We start from the raw sequence: 19,315 nt of genomic DNA on the forward strand, positions 1-19,315 counted from the left end.
ATTGAATAGTTTTTCTCATCTGGAAATTGCCAGTCTGATTGACTTCTCCTATAAGCTCATTTTTTCCTTTCCCAATGAAGATGCAGAACCTCCCTTAGTGATTCAGGTAGCTTCCTGAGTCAACTTGATTCACTGAGCTTCCCTTCAAGTTTATTGAGCAATATACGTGGTACTTCTGCCCCAAGGAAAACAGGGAGCATTGTGATTGCTGATTCCTTATACCATCTACACAGTTGTTTCCAAAAGTATTGAATTGAAGTCAAGTGAATTTTCTCATCTTATAGATTTGGCATGGTGGGAAACTGAGACCTGCACCAAGAAGAAAATGAAGTGTCCTAGTGACAGAAATCCAAGGGATCCTTCCAGGAAGATGGCATCTCATTTTGCTTCTCTCTTCCAGGATTGCATCAGCTTGGGCTCAGGAGAGCCTAATAGGAGTTCCTACCACTCCTTTGTCCTCTACCATAGTAATAGTCCTCGCTGGGGAGAAATTATCAAATTGCCCATCCCCATTGACCGGTTCCGGGGCTCCCACCTGCGCTTCGAGTTCAGACACTGTTCCAGTGAGTGAGATTTTTCTCCACATTTCTTTGAGGATATGAATATAACTCTTTCCTCTATGCAACAGAATTAAGAGGGTTCTTACTACTGGGTCAAGAAAATAAGGAGTTGTGTACTCAGAGCAGGAATGTCATCAAAGGCTGTTCTTTGTTTTCATGATTCAGAAACATGGGATCTGGTATTAGCCTTTCCTAGTGTCTGACCTGGACACTGGATAATTGCCAGTGTCACTCCTCTTTGAGGGTGTTCCTTTGTGTGTATTAAACTGCTTCTTAAAGAGCCCCAGGTTTGGCAAGACTAATAATTTTCATTTCTATTTGGGTCATAGCCTAAGTACCTTGGGATATAAATGGAAACCCAGTCTAATACATTTCTCATCATTCTTGCCATCAGGTTGCTACCTAATTAATGAACAAAGTAAGGGACAAAGAAGTAAAGATTGTAGTAGGTGGTAAGCAAAAAGGGAATTTTTGTTAAAAAGGAAAGTGCAGGGCGAAATAACTAATGCTTGGCTCTCATTGCAGCAAAGGACAAAGGAGAGAAGAAACTCTTTGGCTTTGCATTCTCACCACTGATGCGGGATGATGGTACCACCCTCTCAGATGATATCCATGAGCTCTATGTCTACAAGGTAGGGAGCCCACCTGTCTCTCACCCCGCTGAGGCCACTTCAACACATTGTTCTCAGTTAGGTGGTTTTCACTGAGCAAGCTAGAGGATCCAGGGTGGTGTGCTTGTAGAAACCATAGGACAGCTGTGGGCAGCCTTTTGCCTTCCAAATGAGGTAGGCTTCTTCCCACAAGTCCTGCTTGCAGGGCCTTTGTTTCCCATCTCCTACTCCACTAGCAATGGAAATCTATTACCAGACCCTCTGTGTCATTGTGGCCTTAGCTGGTACATTAGGATAGCTGCTATTTGCGATTGTGGTTCTGTCAGCTCTCATGGCATAGCTGGCACTCAAGATTGCCTGCACCCCAGGGGCCACATGCCCTGCCATGTTCTCCTTAAAAGGATGTGAGCCACTCTCTGAGAGAGAAATGAAAAGTTCTTTTAAAGTACTTAGAAAGCACTCTTCTAAGAGGACCTGAAGCCCAAGGTCCAGCCTCAGGAAGATGAGAGCCAACATCAACTCAGAATCCCCTGGAACCTGACTTTTACACATGGCATGGTTCAAGAAACAGTCTATGTTCTCTACTTTTGCCTACAGTGTGATGAGAATAGCACATTTAACAACCATGCTCTGTACCTGGGCCTGCCCTGCTGCAAAGAGGACTACAATGGTTGCCCTAACATTCCCTCCAGCCTCATCTTCCAGCGCAGCACCAAAGAGTCTTTCTTCATTTCCACACAGCTCTCCTCCACCAAACTCACCCAGAACGGTAGGTGATGGTGCCTGCAGGGTGCTGCCCTCCCTTGTCCTCAGTTGCTGATTCATGTTGCTAATATATGTTAGGAGAGACAGATACTATTTCTTTTTCATGCCACAGTGAAGGGATTCTTTTCATTCAAAGTTGAAGAAATTACTTGGTTGTAGCAGCCTTGGAGGTTTTCCATGGTTTTAGCAGCTCCTAAGTACACATTCAGATTTTACAGTTGTGTCGTTAGCCTTGATCTCAGCACTCAAGAGGGTGTTATACTGCTCGTGACTATTTCTGTCCCTCTAGATGCCATCTGTCCTTGGCAGGGAGAGTCTGGCTTGTACATGACATAGCTAGGGTTTACCATCTTCTGGGCTTGCCTTCTAGTGGACCTCCTTGCTCTGCTGAAATGGAAGGCCTTTCCAGACCGGATCATGGATATCCTAGGGCGGTTGCGGCATGTCAGCGGGGAGGAAATTGTTAAGGTATGGCTTCAAGTAATTCACACATGCTGTCTGAGCAAGAATCTGGGCAGAAGGCCTTACTTCCCCTTGATTTCTGCCTTGATAAGCCTCTAAGACAATTTTTCGAAGTATGTAATTAGGTGAGTAGAAATAAAGGTCTTTTTTTTTTTCATTTTTTTAGTTAGCTTCTTTTTAAAAGTAGGTTTATTACCTTTTAGAAACTGTATTTAAATTTAACTATATTTAAGCAAAATGGTAATTAAAAGACCATGGCCAAAGCACCCTCTCAGAAACAATCTCAGTGCTTGGTGCCACCTGCAAGCCTTTAGGTCCTCTCCCTTACTCTGGTCTCTTTCTCATTTCGCTTATTTTGTAACCCTTTACTACAGACCCAGCCTGATGTCTTTCTGGTTCTACTCTCTTGACTATCTGGAGGAACTCTGAGTATTCTCCATTAACTATAACTGCTGATTTTGCCCAGTATCTCATACTAAGGGACCCTTCCCTACTCAGCTGGTTTTTAATAAGTACTTTTGGTGACATTTCCTGTCTAATGGCAGGAACCCATTAGACAACCCCAGTTGTTTTCCACAGAGCTTCTCTGCACTATGTAGAAATCAGATGTTTGCTCATCTAACTTTACCTCGAGAAAAACCCCAGGCACTTCCTGGTGGTGAAAGCCCAATGGACTGAACTTAGTTGAGGAAAATGGAGGTGCTTTTGGTGATCAGCAAGAGCAATGGAATGTAAAATAGATTCAGTCTAATCCCCAGAAGGCAACCTATCTATCAGTGAGCATTCTTAGCTCTGTCACTCCAAGTATCAAATCTATCAGCACAGATGCACTGCCTAAACTTTCATTCTACAGCTCCATTTGAAACTGACAGTACTAATGGCCTGTACCTAGCCAGAACATAGGTGGGGACTTGAACCCATGTGCTGGGACTCGAACCCAGCCTAAACCCAGTTTGGGACTTTGAACCCATGGTTTTAAATTAAAATCACTCACCCAGTGTCTGGACTCAACGAGGTTTAGGTTCTTCATGCCTCCGCACAGGAGGAATTCAGCAAAAAGACAGAGTGATAGGCAAGAAATAGCTTTATTAGAATAGGATGCTTACATCTAAGGATAACCTGACCCCCTTGCTGTACAGCGGGAAAATAAAAAAAAAAAAATTTTTTAAAGAAAAAGAAAATAAGCCCTAACCTAAAAATAAAATAAAATAAAATAAAATAAATAAAATAAAATGAGATGTCAAGGTTAAAAAAAAAAAAAAAAGAATAGGATGCTTGTGAGAGATGCAAGCAGGCAGGCAAGGAAGCTCCACTCCAGGGATCCAGTGGGCTACAGTTTTATCATCCAAGGGGAGGTGGGGTTGGAAAAGCCTGCTTCTTCCTTTCTGGGAGTAATAGCTCCTCCTTACTATCTGGTAAGGTGTGTATTCAAATCAGCAGAAGGGCCGTCCATAAATTCCTGCCCTTGATCTGAATCTGAATGCAGGCCTCATCCCATCCCCCACCCAGTGAAAAGAAAAGGAAGTCTGATTGTTTTAAGGCTGAGGTGCTGCATTCCTGACAAGAGAACATCCTACCAGCATTTCTCATTTTAGCAGCAATACTTGTCTCAAGCCAGCCAGAAGAGAATGTAAACAGAAAATGTAGCATTTTGTTTTGGGGTTTTTTTTTTGTTTTTTTTTTTACTTTTTGTTGGAAGATTTCAAACATACCAAAAAAGTAGACAGAATAGTATAAATAACCTTACATATACTTATCACTCATCTCTGATTATCATCAACCCATGGACAGTCCTGCCCATCACCCCCCATCCATGCCTCTCACTTTGTATTGTTTTGAAATACGTTGTAAACATTGTATCAGTAAATTACATTTTGACCAGCAGAATATTAGGTTTGATTTTTAAAGACTGGGAGCATCCATAAGTATTATTCTCTCCCTTGGTTTTTACATCTTAGAAAAAAATACATGCTTAAAAAAAAAAAAAAAATGGTGCTTGTAGATCTTTGACCCTTTTTGACAGCCCTTATCAACTGCATTTCTCCCTTCTCCTGAGACAATAATTTTTAGACCAAAAAATAGTTTCTGTGGGTAAGGCCTTGCTTGCACACCCTCAGGCAGATGTCCTCTAGAGTTAGGCCATGATAAAGAATAAAGGACTGCTGAATCGGGGAGGAGGACAAAGTCCCAGGAAATTAATCTCTTTTTCTCCAAATGGATTTGGCATCAGAATCACTTAGATTGTCTTTATTTCAAGATTACTGTTCTGCATGGATGTCCTACTTTTTTTAGGTAATTGATCTTTCCTTAGAAGTTTAGCATTTAGCCTCTCTAGGTCTCTTTCAGGACCCTTTGGGCTATAAGCAGACTCCCCAAGTTCACCTGGTTGTCTCTTGGCTAGGTGGAGGTGAGGTACTAGGCTACTATTCAGTGGTAATTTGAAATGTTAGGAGATCTTTGACTTTGTTAGTAGGAGATAAATTCATTGGTGTATTTAAGTTTGATTTTTTGCTGTTGCAGTTTCTGCAGGATATCTTAGATACACTCTTCGTGATTTTGGATGATAATACAGAGAAATATGGCCTGTTGGTCTTTCAGTCTTTGGTAAGTCTCACCCTTCCTGATTTTAAATTATTTTAATTATCATTAATTATTCCTATTATTGTTATTATTATTTTAATTATTATTTAATTATTATTGATTATTCCTATAACATATTTTTTAAAATCTAAGGAAAACAACTTATTAGAGTGAGGCAGATCCCTATAAGATGATATTTGAAGAATTCATTATGGTGAGGTCTGGACCTCAACTTTGAAGTTCTGATACTCAGTCTTACCACAGTTGCCTAGCCTAGCTCCTGAAATAGGGACCTACACCAACAAAAAGCACAGAGACTGATATAGGAAACAAGATGACCCATTTTTCCACTTACAAAGTAGGATTCAACCACCATGAAAAGCAGAGACCTTCTTGTGCTTATCTGAGCATCACACTTTTGCTCTCTCTGAGGTTGTCTTAGAACCAGAGTCTCAGACAGTTGCTTAATGAGAATGGACAGTGATTTGAATATTTTCTTTAATGATTTTTATTTTTTCCATTATACTTGGTTTACAGTGTTCTGTCAGTTTCTACTGTATAGCAAAGTGACCCAGTTCTGTCAGTTTCCACTGTACAGCAAAGTGACCCAAATATTTAGAAAAAAATTCTTTTTTCTCACATCATCCTCCATCATGTTCCATTATAAGCGACTAGATATAGTTCCCTGTGCTATACAGCAGGATCTCATTGCTTATCCATTCCAAATACATTAGTTTGCATCTATTAACCCCAGACTCTCAGTCCACCCCACTCCCTCCCCCTCCCCCTTGGCAACCACAAGTCTATTCTCCAAGTCCATGTGTTTCTTTTCTGTAGGAAGGTTCATATATGCCATATATTAGATTCCAGGTGTAAATGATATCATATGGTCTTTGTCTTTCTCTTTCTGACTTATTTCACTTAGTATGAGAGTCTCTAGTTCCATCCATGTTGCTGCAAAAGGCATTGTTTTGTTCTTTTTCGTGGCTCAGTAGTATTCCATTGTGATTATATACCACTTCTTAATCCATTCATCTGTCAATGGACATTTAGGTTGTTTCCATCTTCTTGGCTATTGTGAATAGTCCTGCAATGAACATACGGGTTCATATATCTTTTTCAAGGAAAGCTTTGTCTGGATATATACCTAAGAGTGGGATTGCTGGGTCATATGGTAGTTCTATATTTAGTTTTCTTAGGTACCTCCATACTGTTTTCTATAATGGTCATATCAATTTACATTCCCACCAACAGTGTAGGAGGATACCCTTTTCTCTACTCCCTCTCCAGCATTGTTATTTGTTGTCATTTGAATGTTTAGTGCATTTTGTTTAATAAAGCCAGTGCCAGAGGAGGGCTATGTATTCAAGGAGAACCAGATACTCCAAATCTACCTGATAGATGAGAAGCAGAGGCAAGAGTTAGAATGGCACTTATAAAGTTTGTTTCTCTGACTTTCCCTCTTCCTTGTTTCCCTGGCCAGCCAGCCCCATTTCTGAAGGGCACAGCCTTTCATAGGCTGATTTGGCTCAAAGGATAATCTTTTTTTCCTCTCTCTTTTCCAAGTTTTTGAGACACTTTCATATTTATGCAACCTACACAAGTTGTTTTTGTTGTTGTTGTTGTTGTTGTTGTTGTTGTTGTTGTTGTTGTTTTGCCTTCCCCGGATCCATAGTGTACCACCCGGTGTTATCGTAAAGAGAGAAGCTCAGAGTAACGCTGGTATAGACAAATCAGTCCCAAGTTTGCAGTGGCAGGCCAGGGATGTTAGAAAGAGAACAAACATAACAGAAAAAACAGATGCAGAATGGAAATCTTTCATTTAGTGGGAACAATAGAGAAAACACTGACAGTTTACCATTCCTTGAAGAATCAAGAATTCTGATTCCTGCTGGGGGTAGGTTTGAGGACCCCAAAGAATTCTACTGTCCTCCATCTGTCCCAGGTATTCATCATCAACCTGCTCCGAGACATCAAATATTTCCACTTCCGGCCTGTGATGGACACGTACATCCAGAAGCACTTTGCTGGAGCCCTGGCATACAAGTAAGTTGCATTTGGCATCATCATTAGGACTTGCGTTTGACTAGAAAGACAGGCTTTTGAAAAGTTCAGTGGCAACCACAACCACCATTTATTTAGCCACCTTTTTAAAAACTAAACATCGTAAAATACATAAAATACACAGTATGAAATGTATGATCTTAATTTTTTTTTTTTTTTTTTTTTTTTTTTTTTGCTTTTTAGGGCCACACTTACAGCATATGGAAGTTCCCAGGCTAGGGATCCAATTGGAGCTGCAGCCACCAGCCTACATCACAGCCACAGCAACATGGGATTTGAGCTGCATCTGCAGCCTACCTACAGCTCACGGCAATGCTGGGTCCTTAACCCACTAAGCAAGGCCAGGGATCGAACCCACATCCTCATGGATACTAGTTGGGTTTGTAACCCACTGATCCACAATGGAAACTCCCAATCTTAACCATTTTTAAGTGTACAGTGCAGTGACATTACATATAGCCACATTTTTGTATAATACCACCATTCATCTCCAGAACTCTTCGTTTTGTAAAACTGGGAAACTCTGTACCCATTAACCAATAACTTCTCACTCCACTCCCACACCTAGCCATTGTGCAATCACAATTATACTTCTTGCATATGAATTTGCTCATCTAGGCACTTCATGTAAATTGAATCATACAATATTTGTCTCTTTGTGACTGGTTTATTTCACTTACCACAATGTCTTTAGAGTTTAGCCATATGATAGCATGTGTCAGAATTTCCTTCCTTTTAAAGGTTTAATAATGTTCCATTATTTACCAATATTACCAGTAATAGGTACCACATTTTGTTTATCTAGTCATCTGTCAATGAATACTTTTCTACATTTATCTACCTTTTAGCTATTGTGAATCTGCTATGAACATGAGAGTACAAATATCTTTTTAAGATCCTGCTTTCAGTTCTTTGGGTTATATACCCAGAAATGAAATGGCCAGATCATTCTATTTTTGGTATATGGTAATTTTATTTTTAATTTTTTGAGAAACCACTATGCTGTTTTCCATAGTGGCCACACCATTTAACATTCCCGCCAGCACTGCACAAGGGTTCCAGTATCTCTACACTCTCACCAATACTTGTTACTTTCTGGGGGGCTTTTTTGTATTTGGGACCTTTTTATTTATTTTTTTCATTTTATTTTTTCTTTTCATGGCTGCACCTGCAGCATATGGAAGTTCCCAGGCTAGGGGTTGAATCAGAGCTGCAGCTGCAGGCCTATGCCACAGCCACAGCAACATGGGATCCGAGCTGCATCTGCAACATACACCACAGCTTGTGGCAACACTGGATCCTTAACCCACTGAGAGAGACCAGGGATCAAACCTGAATATTTCCAAACACTGTGTCGGGTTCTTAATCTGCTGAGCCACAACAAGACTTCCTGGGACCTTTTTTATCCTAGCCTTTCTAATGGGCATGTAGTAGTATCTTGTGGTTTTAATTAGGATTTCCCTAATGATTAGTGATGTTGAGTACCTCTTCATGTGCTTATTGACCATTTATATATCTTCTTTGGAGAAAAATCTATTCAGGTCCTTTGCCCATTTTTCAATCAGGTTGTTTTTTTCGTTGTTGTTCTTTAGCTATAGGAGTTCTTTATGTATTCTGACTACTACCCCCTTATTAGGGATATGATTTGCATATATTTTCTCCCATTGCCTTTTTAGTCTTTTGATTGTGTCCTTTGATGCAAAGAAGTCTTCAATTTTTATATAATTGAACTTGTTCCAATTTTTCTTTTGTAGCCTGTGTTTTGATATCATATCCAAGAAATGATTGCTTAATTCAGTGTCATGAAGCTTTTCTCTTATGTTTTCATATAAGAGTTTTATAGTTTTAACTCTTACATTTAGGTCTTTGATCCGTTTTGAATTAATCTTTGTTTATTGTATAACATAAAAATCCAATTTTATTTTTTTATATGTAGATATTTAGTTTTCCCATGCAGTTTCTCGAAAAAGACTGTTCTTCCCCATTTAATGGTCTTGGCATCTCTGTTAAAAATCATTTAACCATATATGCAAGGGTTTATTTTGGGGCTATTTTATTCTATTGATGTGTATATATGTATATATATGTATATGTATGTGTATATATATATCTGTCTTTTTGCTAGTACCACCCTGTTTTGACTACTCTTTATAATCTAAGTTTCTCTTTGTAACTTTGTGGTTAAGTTTTCAGGAAGTGCAAGTGCTTTTAACTTTGTTCTTCTTTTTCAAGATTGTTTTGGCTATTTGGGATCCCTACAGATTCCATATGAACTTTAGGATGAATTTTTCTATTTCTGCAAAAATGTCACTGGGATTTTGATAGAAATTGCATTGAATTTGTAGATCACTTTGGGTGGTATTGACAACCATATTAAGTCTTCTAATCCATGTCTTCCCATTTACTAGTATCTGCTTTAATTTCAGCAATATTTGGTAGTTTTCAAAGTATAAGTCTTTAACCCCCTTGGTTAAGTTTATTCCTAAGTATTTTATTCTTTTTTGATGCTACCATATATGGATTGTTCTCTTCATTTCCTTTTTTGATTGCTCAATTATTAGTATATAGAAAACAAATGATTTATATATGTTGATTTTATATTCTGCAGTGTTGCTGAATTCATTTATTAGTTCTAACAGGATTTTTGTGGACACTTGGCTTTTCTATATATGATTATGTTAGCTACAAACAAAGATAATTTTACTTCTTCCTTTCCAATTTGGGTGCCTTTTATTGCTTTTTCTTGACCAATTGCTCTTTTAGTACTAATGTACTAAATAGAAGTAGCAAAAGCAGGCATCCTTACCTTGTTTCTGATCTTAGAGGAAAAGCTTTTAGTCTATTACCATTGAGTATGATGTTACCTGTGGGCTTTCTGTGGACATTTTAAACTATAGTTTATTATGTAGTTGTCTTACTTTTTCTTCTAAGAAATGAAAAGAGCTGCTAAAAATAGGTCATTCTTTTTCAAAGACAAACATGTAGATAGCTAAATACAGCACCCACAAATAAATGTTTAAAAAAAATAAAAAGACAGTCAATAAAAGAGATGATATGAATAGTAAACATGAGAAACACAAGTCATCTAAACCATTAAAGCAGTTCTAAAAATCACCATGTTTTCTATGGAATGAGCCCAAGTTGTGTTTGGTTTGAAAATGTAAAACCAGAATGCGGCAAGACTGTGGAATCACTGGAACTCTGATACTTTGATGTCACTTTGGATAGCAGGCACTGTGCTATGTATTTTAAACGTGTCATCTCATTAGAATTCACAGTAACTTTGATATGTATTATTGTTTCCTGTATGTTCTAAATGAAGAGGATGGAGATAGAGGACTCAAACAACTTGCCAAAGGATACAGTGATAGAAACTGATAGGACCCAGATGTGAAACTAGTCCTCTGACAAGGGCCTGCACTCTTGACTTCTGTCCTGTCTTGTGCTATAAACATGTAGGCCTTCTGATTCTGTAATCCCATTCCACTCAGATGGCTTGGTCCTGAGGAAACAGGATCAGTTGGGATAGCAAAGAGGGGCATATGGGACAATACACCTTTATTCAGAGTCTACTATTTACTAGTCACTATTTTATGTACTGGAAACTCAACAGATTTTTTTTTCCACACTCATGGCATATGGGAGTTCCCAGGTCAGGGACTGAGCCCACACCACAGCAGTGATCAGAGCCACAGCAGTGATGATGCCAAATGCATAATTCACTGAGCCACGAGGGAACTCTGAGACTTAGCAGTTTTAAACAAAACAAAAACATACATCCAGCCTAAGACTTTGGGAAAACTTTCTTGTAATCAGAAGAAATGTGTGTCCGGGAGAGTAGGAAAGAGTGATTGTAATTGCTAATTGAAATGTGGCAACTCTTTCTGGACAGGGAGTATTATCTGGTCTCACTGATCTTAAGATTCCACAGCTGAAAGGGATCCTCACTCCATTCTGGTTCCTCAGCAGGATACTATTTCCTGTGTGGCTAATTCAAGACAATATTTCAGGCTGCATTGCTTTTGGATTAAAGCGAGGTTTCTGGAATTGTTCTCTTTTCCAGGGAGCTAATCCGATGTCTGAAGTGGTACATGGACTGCTCAGCAGAACTGATTCGGCAAGACCACATTCAGGAAGCCATGCGGGTAACGTACTGAGCTTACTTGTACAGAAAGGGCCCACCCCTGTAGAACTCTGTGAGTGCAAGTAACCTCATGGTGTACACTGCTCTGCATTCAGGAAATGACCGCCTTGATCCACATACCTCCCCTTTCCTCACTTTGATTTTGCCCTGAAAGGTCCTTATTCCTGATAATTTTATCTTAAAGTAGGAGGGAGGCATGATACGCATCTGATTCATAGCCATCCTCCCTGCCTGGTTTTTACCAACAGTGTCAGTCTTTGCTTCCACTGGCTAAAGTGTCATATCTCCTTCTAAGCCAATGTTGGTGGCAACATTGACTAGAAATAAGATCTTCCAATACTTTTAGTGAATGCACTGTATGTAGATATGTTGAGAAGATGATCTTAAAACCATGACAGGGGGCCCTTTGCATTGCTGGACAGCTCCAGTTTACAGAGACCTGCCTCGTGTATGCTAACTACATTTTCTGGTAACTTCTTTTCATGGCTACTGCTTCTGCTGTAGAGAACCACCTGTGAGAATGTTGATCTCTTTTTTGCTCAACAGTTCCACAGATAGCTGTTTGAAGAAAATAGTTGTATCTGCTGGAAACTCAATTAAAGCAAGTTCATGCTTTCTTTTCTTTTGTCCCCATCTTTTCTTGTTCTTGGGTTACTTTTTTTTTTTAAGGTTTTTTTATTTTCAGTTGCTTTTTAACCATGTGTTTCTTTTCTTTTTCTTTCTTTCTTTTTTTTTTTTTTTTTTTTTTTTTTTGTCTTTTGTCTTTTGTCTTTTGTCTTTTTAAGGCCACACCCATGGCATATGGAGGTTCCCAGGCTAGGGGTCGAATCAGAGCTACAGGGGTTGGCCTACACCACAGCCACAGCAACACGGGATCTGAACCATGTCTGTGACCTATACCACAGCTTACAGCAGCACTGGATCCTTAACCTACTGAGCAAGGCAAGAGATCGAACCCACATCCTAAAGGATACTAGTTGGGTTCTTTAACCACTGAGACATGACAGGAATTCCAACCATGTGTTTCTTATCCTTTCTAGTTCTTCTATAAGTAGAATGGAAGCAAAGTAGTTGTGCTTTTTCTCTGTCCTCTTTTAATATCCCATCATCTACTCTAAGTATTACTGGGCCTATGATCTTGTTATTCTTGTCCACATGGTCACATGTGAAACATATGTTCCCCCAACTATCATATTAAAGAGGCAAAATCAGATCATAAGTCCTATTTCCGCTGCCTCTTCTCTGCACACTGTGTGAAAAATCTAAGACCACAAGTCTCATTTTTGTCCTCCTTCACGCAATACATGTCTGCTGAGCATTCAGCACGTCGTGGGTGCTAAGATGCAAGGAGGAGTAAGATTGACCTCTCCCCTTGAAGAGCATATCCCCTGTGTCCTGAGTGGAATCAGACCCAAACAGAAATGTAGAGCAGGGGTCTGAGTATGATGTGAAGGCAGGGCCTGGGTTCTGTTCTTCTCTGAATACCAGCACCCGTGAGGTGCCCTGCCCATTATTTTAGGAGATAAGAGTCAAATTAAATGCAAAAGATTCCTTGAGTCCATAAATTAATTGCTTAAGGTTACTGAAGAAGGCATCTCAGAAGTTTTCTTCTAAGAATTGTTCATTCAGTCATTCAGTCAATATTGCTTGATACCTGCCCTGTGTCAGATACTGTGTTAACCATGGGATTCAGCAGGGGCCCAAGCAGAAAAGCCTAGGTCTTCGTAGAACTTCCACTCAAGTGGGGAAAAGACAGACAATAAACATGCCAAACAGGCATTTACACAAAGTCAGTGAGAAGAAAATTGATGTGTGCTATGAAGGAAATAAACAAGATCTTGGAATAGACTGAGGGGAGGGGAGCCCAAAAGTGCAGGGAACACTTCTCTGAGGAGTGACATCTGAGCTGAAATAGTGTTAAGACCTGGGGGACATGCATACTAGACTGAGGAAACAGCATGTTTAAAAGCCTGGATGGGGAGTTCCCGTCATGGCGCAGTGGTTAACGAATCCGACTAGGAACCATGAGGTTGCGGGTTCGATCCCTGCCCTTGCTCAGCGGGTTAACCATCCGGCGTTGCTGTGAGCTGTGGTGTAGGTTGCAGACGTGGCTCGGATCCTGCGTTGCTGTGCCTCTGGCATAGGCTGGTGGCTACAGCTCCAATTAGACCCCTAGCCTGGGAACCTCCATATGCCGCGGGAGCGGCCCAAGAAATGCCAAAAAAAAAAAAAAAAGCCTGGATGGGAAAGAGCTGGGGTTTTTAAGCAACTGTAAAATGGCTGATGTGACCAAAGCTGGGCCTTTTAAATGTTAGATTGGATGTGGGAGGTGACAGAAAGGAAGACCCGAAGCTGGTTTAAAGGTTCTGGCTAGATGAGCTGGGTTGATGGCAAGGTTACTTACAGAGGTACAAAATTCTGGAGACATCAGGTTTGGGTGAGGAAAAGGAAGAGTTCTACTGGGAGGAGCACTTTTCTGGGGGTACTTTTATACTTGTTCTTATCATTTCAAAGTTATCTGAATGACATCTAATACTAATGAATCTAGACCAAAGGTTTTTCAGGAAATGTCCCCTTCTTCATCAAATTTCAGTTTATAAGACCTCTCGACAAAACTTGTCTCTATCTGATCCTGTTTCATCCTTCTTTACAAGATGCATATGCTTCTGGCATGGGACCTCTAGTTCTGGTATAATCTATAGACCAGGAAACCTCCTCTTCTTTATTGCTCTTAATTCAGTATAGCTAGCCACTAATATACCGTCTCTTCCTTTCACTTTCAGAGTCATGACCTTTGGAGTTCTTGCTGTGGCACATTGGGCTAAGAATCCGACTGCAGCAGCTCAGGTGGCTGCAGAGGTTTGAGTTCGATCCCCAGCCCGGCACAGTGGGTTAAAGCATCCAGGAGTGCCGCAGCTGCAGTGCAAATGCGGCCATAAAAAGAAAAAAATAAAAACAGTCATGATTTTTCCAAAGTTCTGCCACTAAAGAAGATGAAAATAAAGAGTGTTTTTATTTTCGTACTTGGTTATATTATTTATTCCTATGTGAATGACCCTCTTTGGTGGGTTTGAGGATGGCTTTTGACAAGATGTTCCAGAAACACAGCACACTTTTCACTGCCGAGCTGTATCAGATCCTTAGCAGGGAGAGAGAAAGTACAATTATCTCCTTGGTGATAGAAAGGTTGTTACAACTTTTAGGATCTCTTTTCCTTTCAGGTTTATTAATCCAAGTAGGAAAAGACAGAGCAACTCTTTCAGCCACAGTTGAGTGTTCCATCATCTCCACTCAGGGTTGGAACACCTGTAAACTTTGAACAACTTCCACAGGATCCACCCTGACCTTTTACCCCATTCTTCTGTCCTCCACTTCATCCCCAGTTGCATCTGTCACAGGTGGCCAGCATCACCTGGTCCAGCCACGCTGGTGCTGATGGTGAAAACCAAAGGCAGTCAAGAAAGGGGAAGTCAGATGGTGATGGATGACTGGAAGTTGGCTTTTGTCCTTACCATCATCCAGGTTTTCACAGAGCCATCTTTGACAACAGCCTTGTGTTCCTCTGTAAAGTTTTATATTTTAGGACTTAGTGGAGGAACTGATCCTTCATTCCCAGGAAGTACAAGCAACTTTGCTGTCCAGTTCTGCCTCTCACTCTGAAACTAGTGGATGTTTCAAGCCATTCATTACATCTCTTGGCAGTTGTTTCAAACTGAAGGAAAAAAAAAAAAACTGATGCTGAAGAAAACATTTTCCTTTTAAAAATTAGACTATATAGCAGAGACTTTCCAGGTTCTCTACAGACCAGGCATTAAAGACTACTGCAACAGAGACTGTATCATTTATGGAGATGAGGCCATACACTGTAACTTATTCTGTAGAATCCTCTGGTACAAGCCTTGTAACATACATTTTTCTGAACTAGCCACTTTCCAGTGCTGAGTTTAATGTGGGATGCATTTGTGCACACGTATGCACACACAGACACACATGTACATGCATACATTTTGCTTTGCTAAATCTGACATATGGCTAGATTATGAAAAGTGGCTCGGGAATTGTTTCCTGTTACATATTTCAAGTAACTGAGTTCCACTTTTTTCATCCTTGGATATAAGTTTCTCCTCAAATGTTCAATGTCTCTCCCTTTCCAGTGTCTGGGAAATCTTTAGCCTTTCTTTGATTAGAAAATATAGTCCTGGATCTTAAATTCTTTTTAAAAGAGAATTACTCTGTTCATAAGCATGAGCCAAGCTGCAGAGACTCCTCAGAATTAGATTCTGCTTCCTGAACACATTGCCGGAGCTTTGTCTTCTGTGTTGTTCATGAACCGTTTATGGCAAGTGTCCTGGTCTGGAAGAGGATGGAGAGTGGGTGTGTCAGGTCTACTAGCTGCTATGCAACTAGGGGCAAGTTTTCTCCAGACTTGAACCCTCGTGAGAAAGCTGGCCCTGTGTCAGTCACCAGCTCTTTCTCAAAGATGCAGAAGACTCCTTAAAGGCTCTTGTTTCTTGGAATAAATTTAAGAGACGTTCTTACATCATTGCCTTTGTAACCTTTTATTTCTAGACCTGAGAAAAATGAGATAAATTTATTTTCTTTTGATCCTGTTTCTTCTTGAATTCAACTACTTCCATAATAGTCTGTTTATACACTTTCAGAAGCTCACAAAATAATTTGATTTTTCTCATTAGGGACTGTTGTTGCTTAGTGACCATTTGGACTTTGGAGAAAAGATTTTAAAAAATTAAACTGCTTGTCTCCAATAGTTGGAATTATCCATCTTCTGATTTTGGTGGTACCCTACTCTCCATTCCCTCTTTCATTAGTTCCTTGGTATCTTAACACCTCTCTATCCCTTTTTCTCCCACACCTCCAGGCCTTGGAGTACCTTTTCAAGTTCATTGTGCAGTCAAGGATCCTGTACTCACGTGCCACCTGTGGGATGGAAGAGGAGCAGTTCCGTTCCAGCATCCAAGAACTTTTCCAGTCCATCCGGTTTGTGCTCAGCCTGGACAGCAGAAACTCAGAAACACTCCTTTTCACTCAGGTCTGTGAGCTGCATGGAAGTTTGGCTGCTGGATTCTTATCTGTCTTAACAAGTGGTTTCTTTGTCCTCTGACTCCCAGAGTCAAAGAAGCCCTGCCAGGCTCCTATGTGTTGGGTAAGGGGTGATTTATAAGGAAATTCCTAATTGAATAAAACACTTCTTTTACTTCAAAGCCATCTATGCCCCAGCTTCCAAATATAAAACACCCCAGTGGCTTTGTGGTAGAGAAGAAGCACAACTTTGTCCTCTTTTGATCAAATATATTTAGCTATCATACTATTAGTTGTTCCTAAACATCTTTTTTTACAGAGGATATTCAGAATGTATAGAGAATTTTTATTTTCTGCTAATTGTATTAATTTTAAAAGCCTTAGATTAATATTGGTCCATTCTAGCAGCTAAGACTGAAATAGGCTGAAAAACAGCAGAAATAACTGGAAAACTTTGGGTAAGAATTAGGATTAGATTCTATTAGAAATAACAATGTGGGAAGGAAATTTGTTTCCATATATTAAAAATGTCTGGTTAAGAGCTCCCCTTGTGGCTCAGTAGTAATGAACCTGACTAGTATCCATGAAGACATGGGTTTGATCTGAGGCCTTGCTCGGTGGGTTAAAGGATTGGGCGTTGCTGTGAGCTGTGGTATTGGCTGCAGATTCAGCTTAGATCTGGTGTTGCTGTGGCTGTGGTATAGGCCAGAGACTATAGCTCCAATTCAACCCCCATCCAGGGAACTTCCATATGCTGCAGGTGTAGTCCTAAAGAAACAAACAAACAAACAAAAGTTTGGTTAGGAGTTCCCATTGTGGCTAAGTGGGTTAAGAACCCAACATAGTGACCTTGAGGAGGCAGGTTTAATCTCTGGCCTTGCTCAGCGGGTTAAGGATCCAGAGTTGCCACAAGTTCCAGTGCAGGTTGCAGATGCAGCTTTCATCTGGCATTGCTGTGGCTGTGGCGTGGGCTGGCAGCTGCACCTCCAGTTCTACCCCTAGCCTGGAAACTTCCATATGATGCAGGTGCAGCCCTAAAAAGAAAAAGAAAAAACAGAAAACAAGTCTGGTCAGCTAATCAGTTACTTTTTCCATATAACCTTACCCTAGAAAGGATCAGGGAGAGTGTTTATTACCCCAGTCACAAGGAGGTTATTTTCTCATATATATAAATGTCAGAATTTTATAATGAATTGCACTTCTTTGATTTTTTGAAGCCAGTTACTACATCAAAACCTGTCAGTAAAGACCAGACAGCCTCTCTCATGTCCATTCATTCAGTCACTGCCAAGTCTGTCTTTAGTGCAAATATATGTTTAAATATCTTCTTTAAGACTAGAATAGTCTTCTTTTTTTGTTTTCCACTTGCTGCTATGTTGCCCCTTCATGCCAATTGCCCAGGCACCGGGACAGTTGGCTCAGAGAACAAGTGCTCAACTGAGAGGTAGCCTCTATGAAAGAATAGAATACATCATGGTTACCAGGTATCTTTATAAGAAAGGCTCCTTCCATGCATGGTCTCCCCACCTATATACCCCAAACAACTCGTCTTGTCCTCCCTTCCTCTCCCTCACCCTATCTGTTCTGCCAAAAAGGGCCCAGGACACCTACTCCTCCCTCAGCCTGTGGAGATACATGGAGCTCAGAGGGAGCTAGCAGAGCAAGACATATATGCTTTCTGAGAACTCAGCAATGCCCTGTACTCAATGGAATGTTCCTACACATGAGGATAAAAAGCTTAGATCTAGTCTCAACTTAGACCTGAGTCAGAATCAGACCTGCTTCTTTGGTGCCAGGCTCATGTTTCATGAGTTTCATAAGTCTCAGCAAGTATGCTCTTCAGTCAGACTTTATGGCTTTGATTCTGACCTTTAGGAGATGTTAGGGTGCAAGTGTCCTTCTGTCCTGGTGCATATGTATGGGAAATGTCACCATTTAAAAGAGCAAATCAGTTACGCTTTGTTGTTGATTATGAAATACCTGATTTTCCCCCTTTTGTCTTTTGTATCTAGCTGCTTACGGTATGTTTTTGTGCCGATTCTAATTACTAGAAAACGATCTCCTTGATATTCTAGGGAGTTATCTGTAGGTAGAATTCATAAAAATTCTGTACTTGGGCCTGGCCTAAACATAGAACATGTACGACAGACCTGTTTTCCCATGGCATAAATTTTCACTTACTTGAGGCCAGTGTCCTATTGCCTGATGAAGCAATCAGGAAAAACAGCCTCCCTGCTCTCCTACCCACCACTTAAGAGCATACTCTCACTTTCCAGTCTCAAGGTGACACTCCATTTCCCTTTATAAATCTTGGGTTAATGGTGTAAGAGGACTGAGAAATAGGGAAAGCCTCCTTCAGACTGCTTCATTTGGATAAGAGAGACAATCAAAAACCAGCATTTCTTGAAGCCCTATCATGTGCCAGGCACTCCACTGGGAGCTAACTTTACATACCTAAACTTTCCTCATACCAATACCAGGAGATAAGTAATAGCATCATTCCCGTTTTATAGATGAGAAAAAGGAGGATTAGGCAGTAACTCATTCAAGGCTATGAAGCAGGTAAGTGGTAAAGCTGAGATTTAAACTCAGGTCTGTCCAGTTCCAAATCCATTCTCTTTTTCCTCAACTACTCTGCCTCCAAAAGGCTCAGCTTTTCCTTAAGAGGCCACTTCATGGGTCTACCAGAGACAAAGTCCTAGGAGAGAAGTCTCCAAACACACAGACTCTCCCCTTGTCCAGGCCATTTAGATCACTGAACTCTTTACCAACATTATCAGCAGTCCTTAAGAGTTCCTGACTAACTAAATCCACATATTCTCCTTCTTTTTGGATTCATACCTGAGGCTGCCAGGCATCACATGTGAAAGAAATAATTTACAGTCTTCAGATTTCATGGTTTCAGATAAATGTCACTACTCTAGGGAAATGGTCTAGTTCTCAGAGCTGGTTTGCTGGCTGCGGGACTGTGCATGGAGTTCAGCAAGTGCTGCTTGATGGTGCTCAGTTTTCTCTGCCATACTTTACCTGAGAGGTTCCTGGCTTGAACTTCGGTCCAAAATTAGAAATCAGGAGCTTGATCATAGAGA

At 40.4% G+C, this 19,315-nt stretch overlaps 1 protein-coding gene across 32 annotated transcripts in view; it reads left to right on the forward strand.

Moving 5' to 3' along the window:
* DOCK3 (dedicator of cytokinesis 3) overlaps nt 1–19,315 on the forward strand; it is a 507,677-nt gene that overhangs the window by 409,255 nt on the left and 79,107 nt on the right. For all 32 annotated transcript variants that reach the window (XM_021068832.2, XM_021068840.2, XM_084988414.1 and 29 more), the window contains 8 exons: nt 401–563; nt 1,086–1,192; nt 1,769–1,940; nt 2,307–2,404; nt 4,919–5,002; nt 6,924–7,024; nt 11,106–11,187; nt 16,066–16,236. In XM_021068832.2, coding sequence (XP_020924491.2) covers nt 401–563; nt 1,086–1,192; nt 1,769–1,940; nt 2,307–2,404; nt 4,919–5,002; nt 6,924–7,024; nt 11,106–11,187; nt 16,066–16,236 — 978 coding nt within the window. The remainder of the gene's footprint in view (nt 1–400; nt 564–1,085; nt 1,193–1,768; nt 1,941–2,306; nt 2,405–4,918; nt 5,003–6,923; nt 7,025–11,105; nt 11,188–16,065; nt 16,237–19,315) is intronic.

This window comes from Sus scrofa, chromosome 13 (genome assembly GCF_054392235.1).
Source record: "Sus scrofa isolate SSC_HxYL_T2T_F1_AM1 chromosome 13, Sscrofa_HxYL_maternal_Yorkshire_Landrace_v2.0, whole genome shotgun sequence".
NCBI lineage: Eukaryota > Metazoa > Chordata > Mammalia > Artiodactyla > Suidae > Sus > Sus scrofa.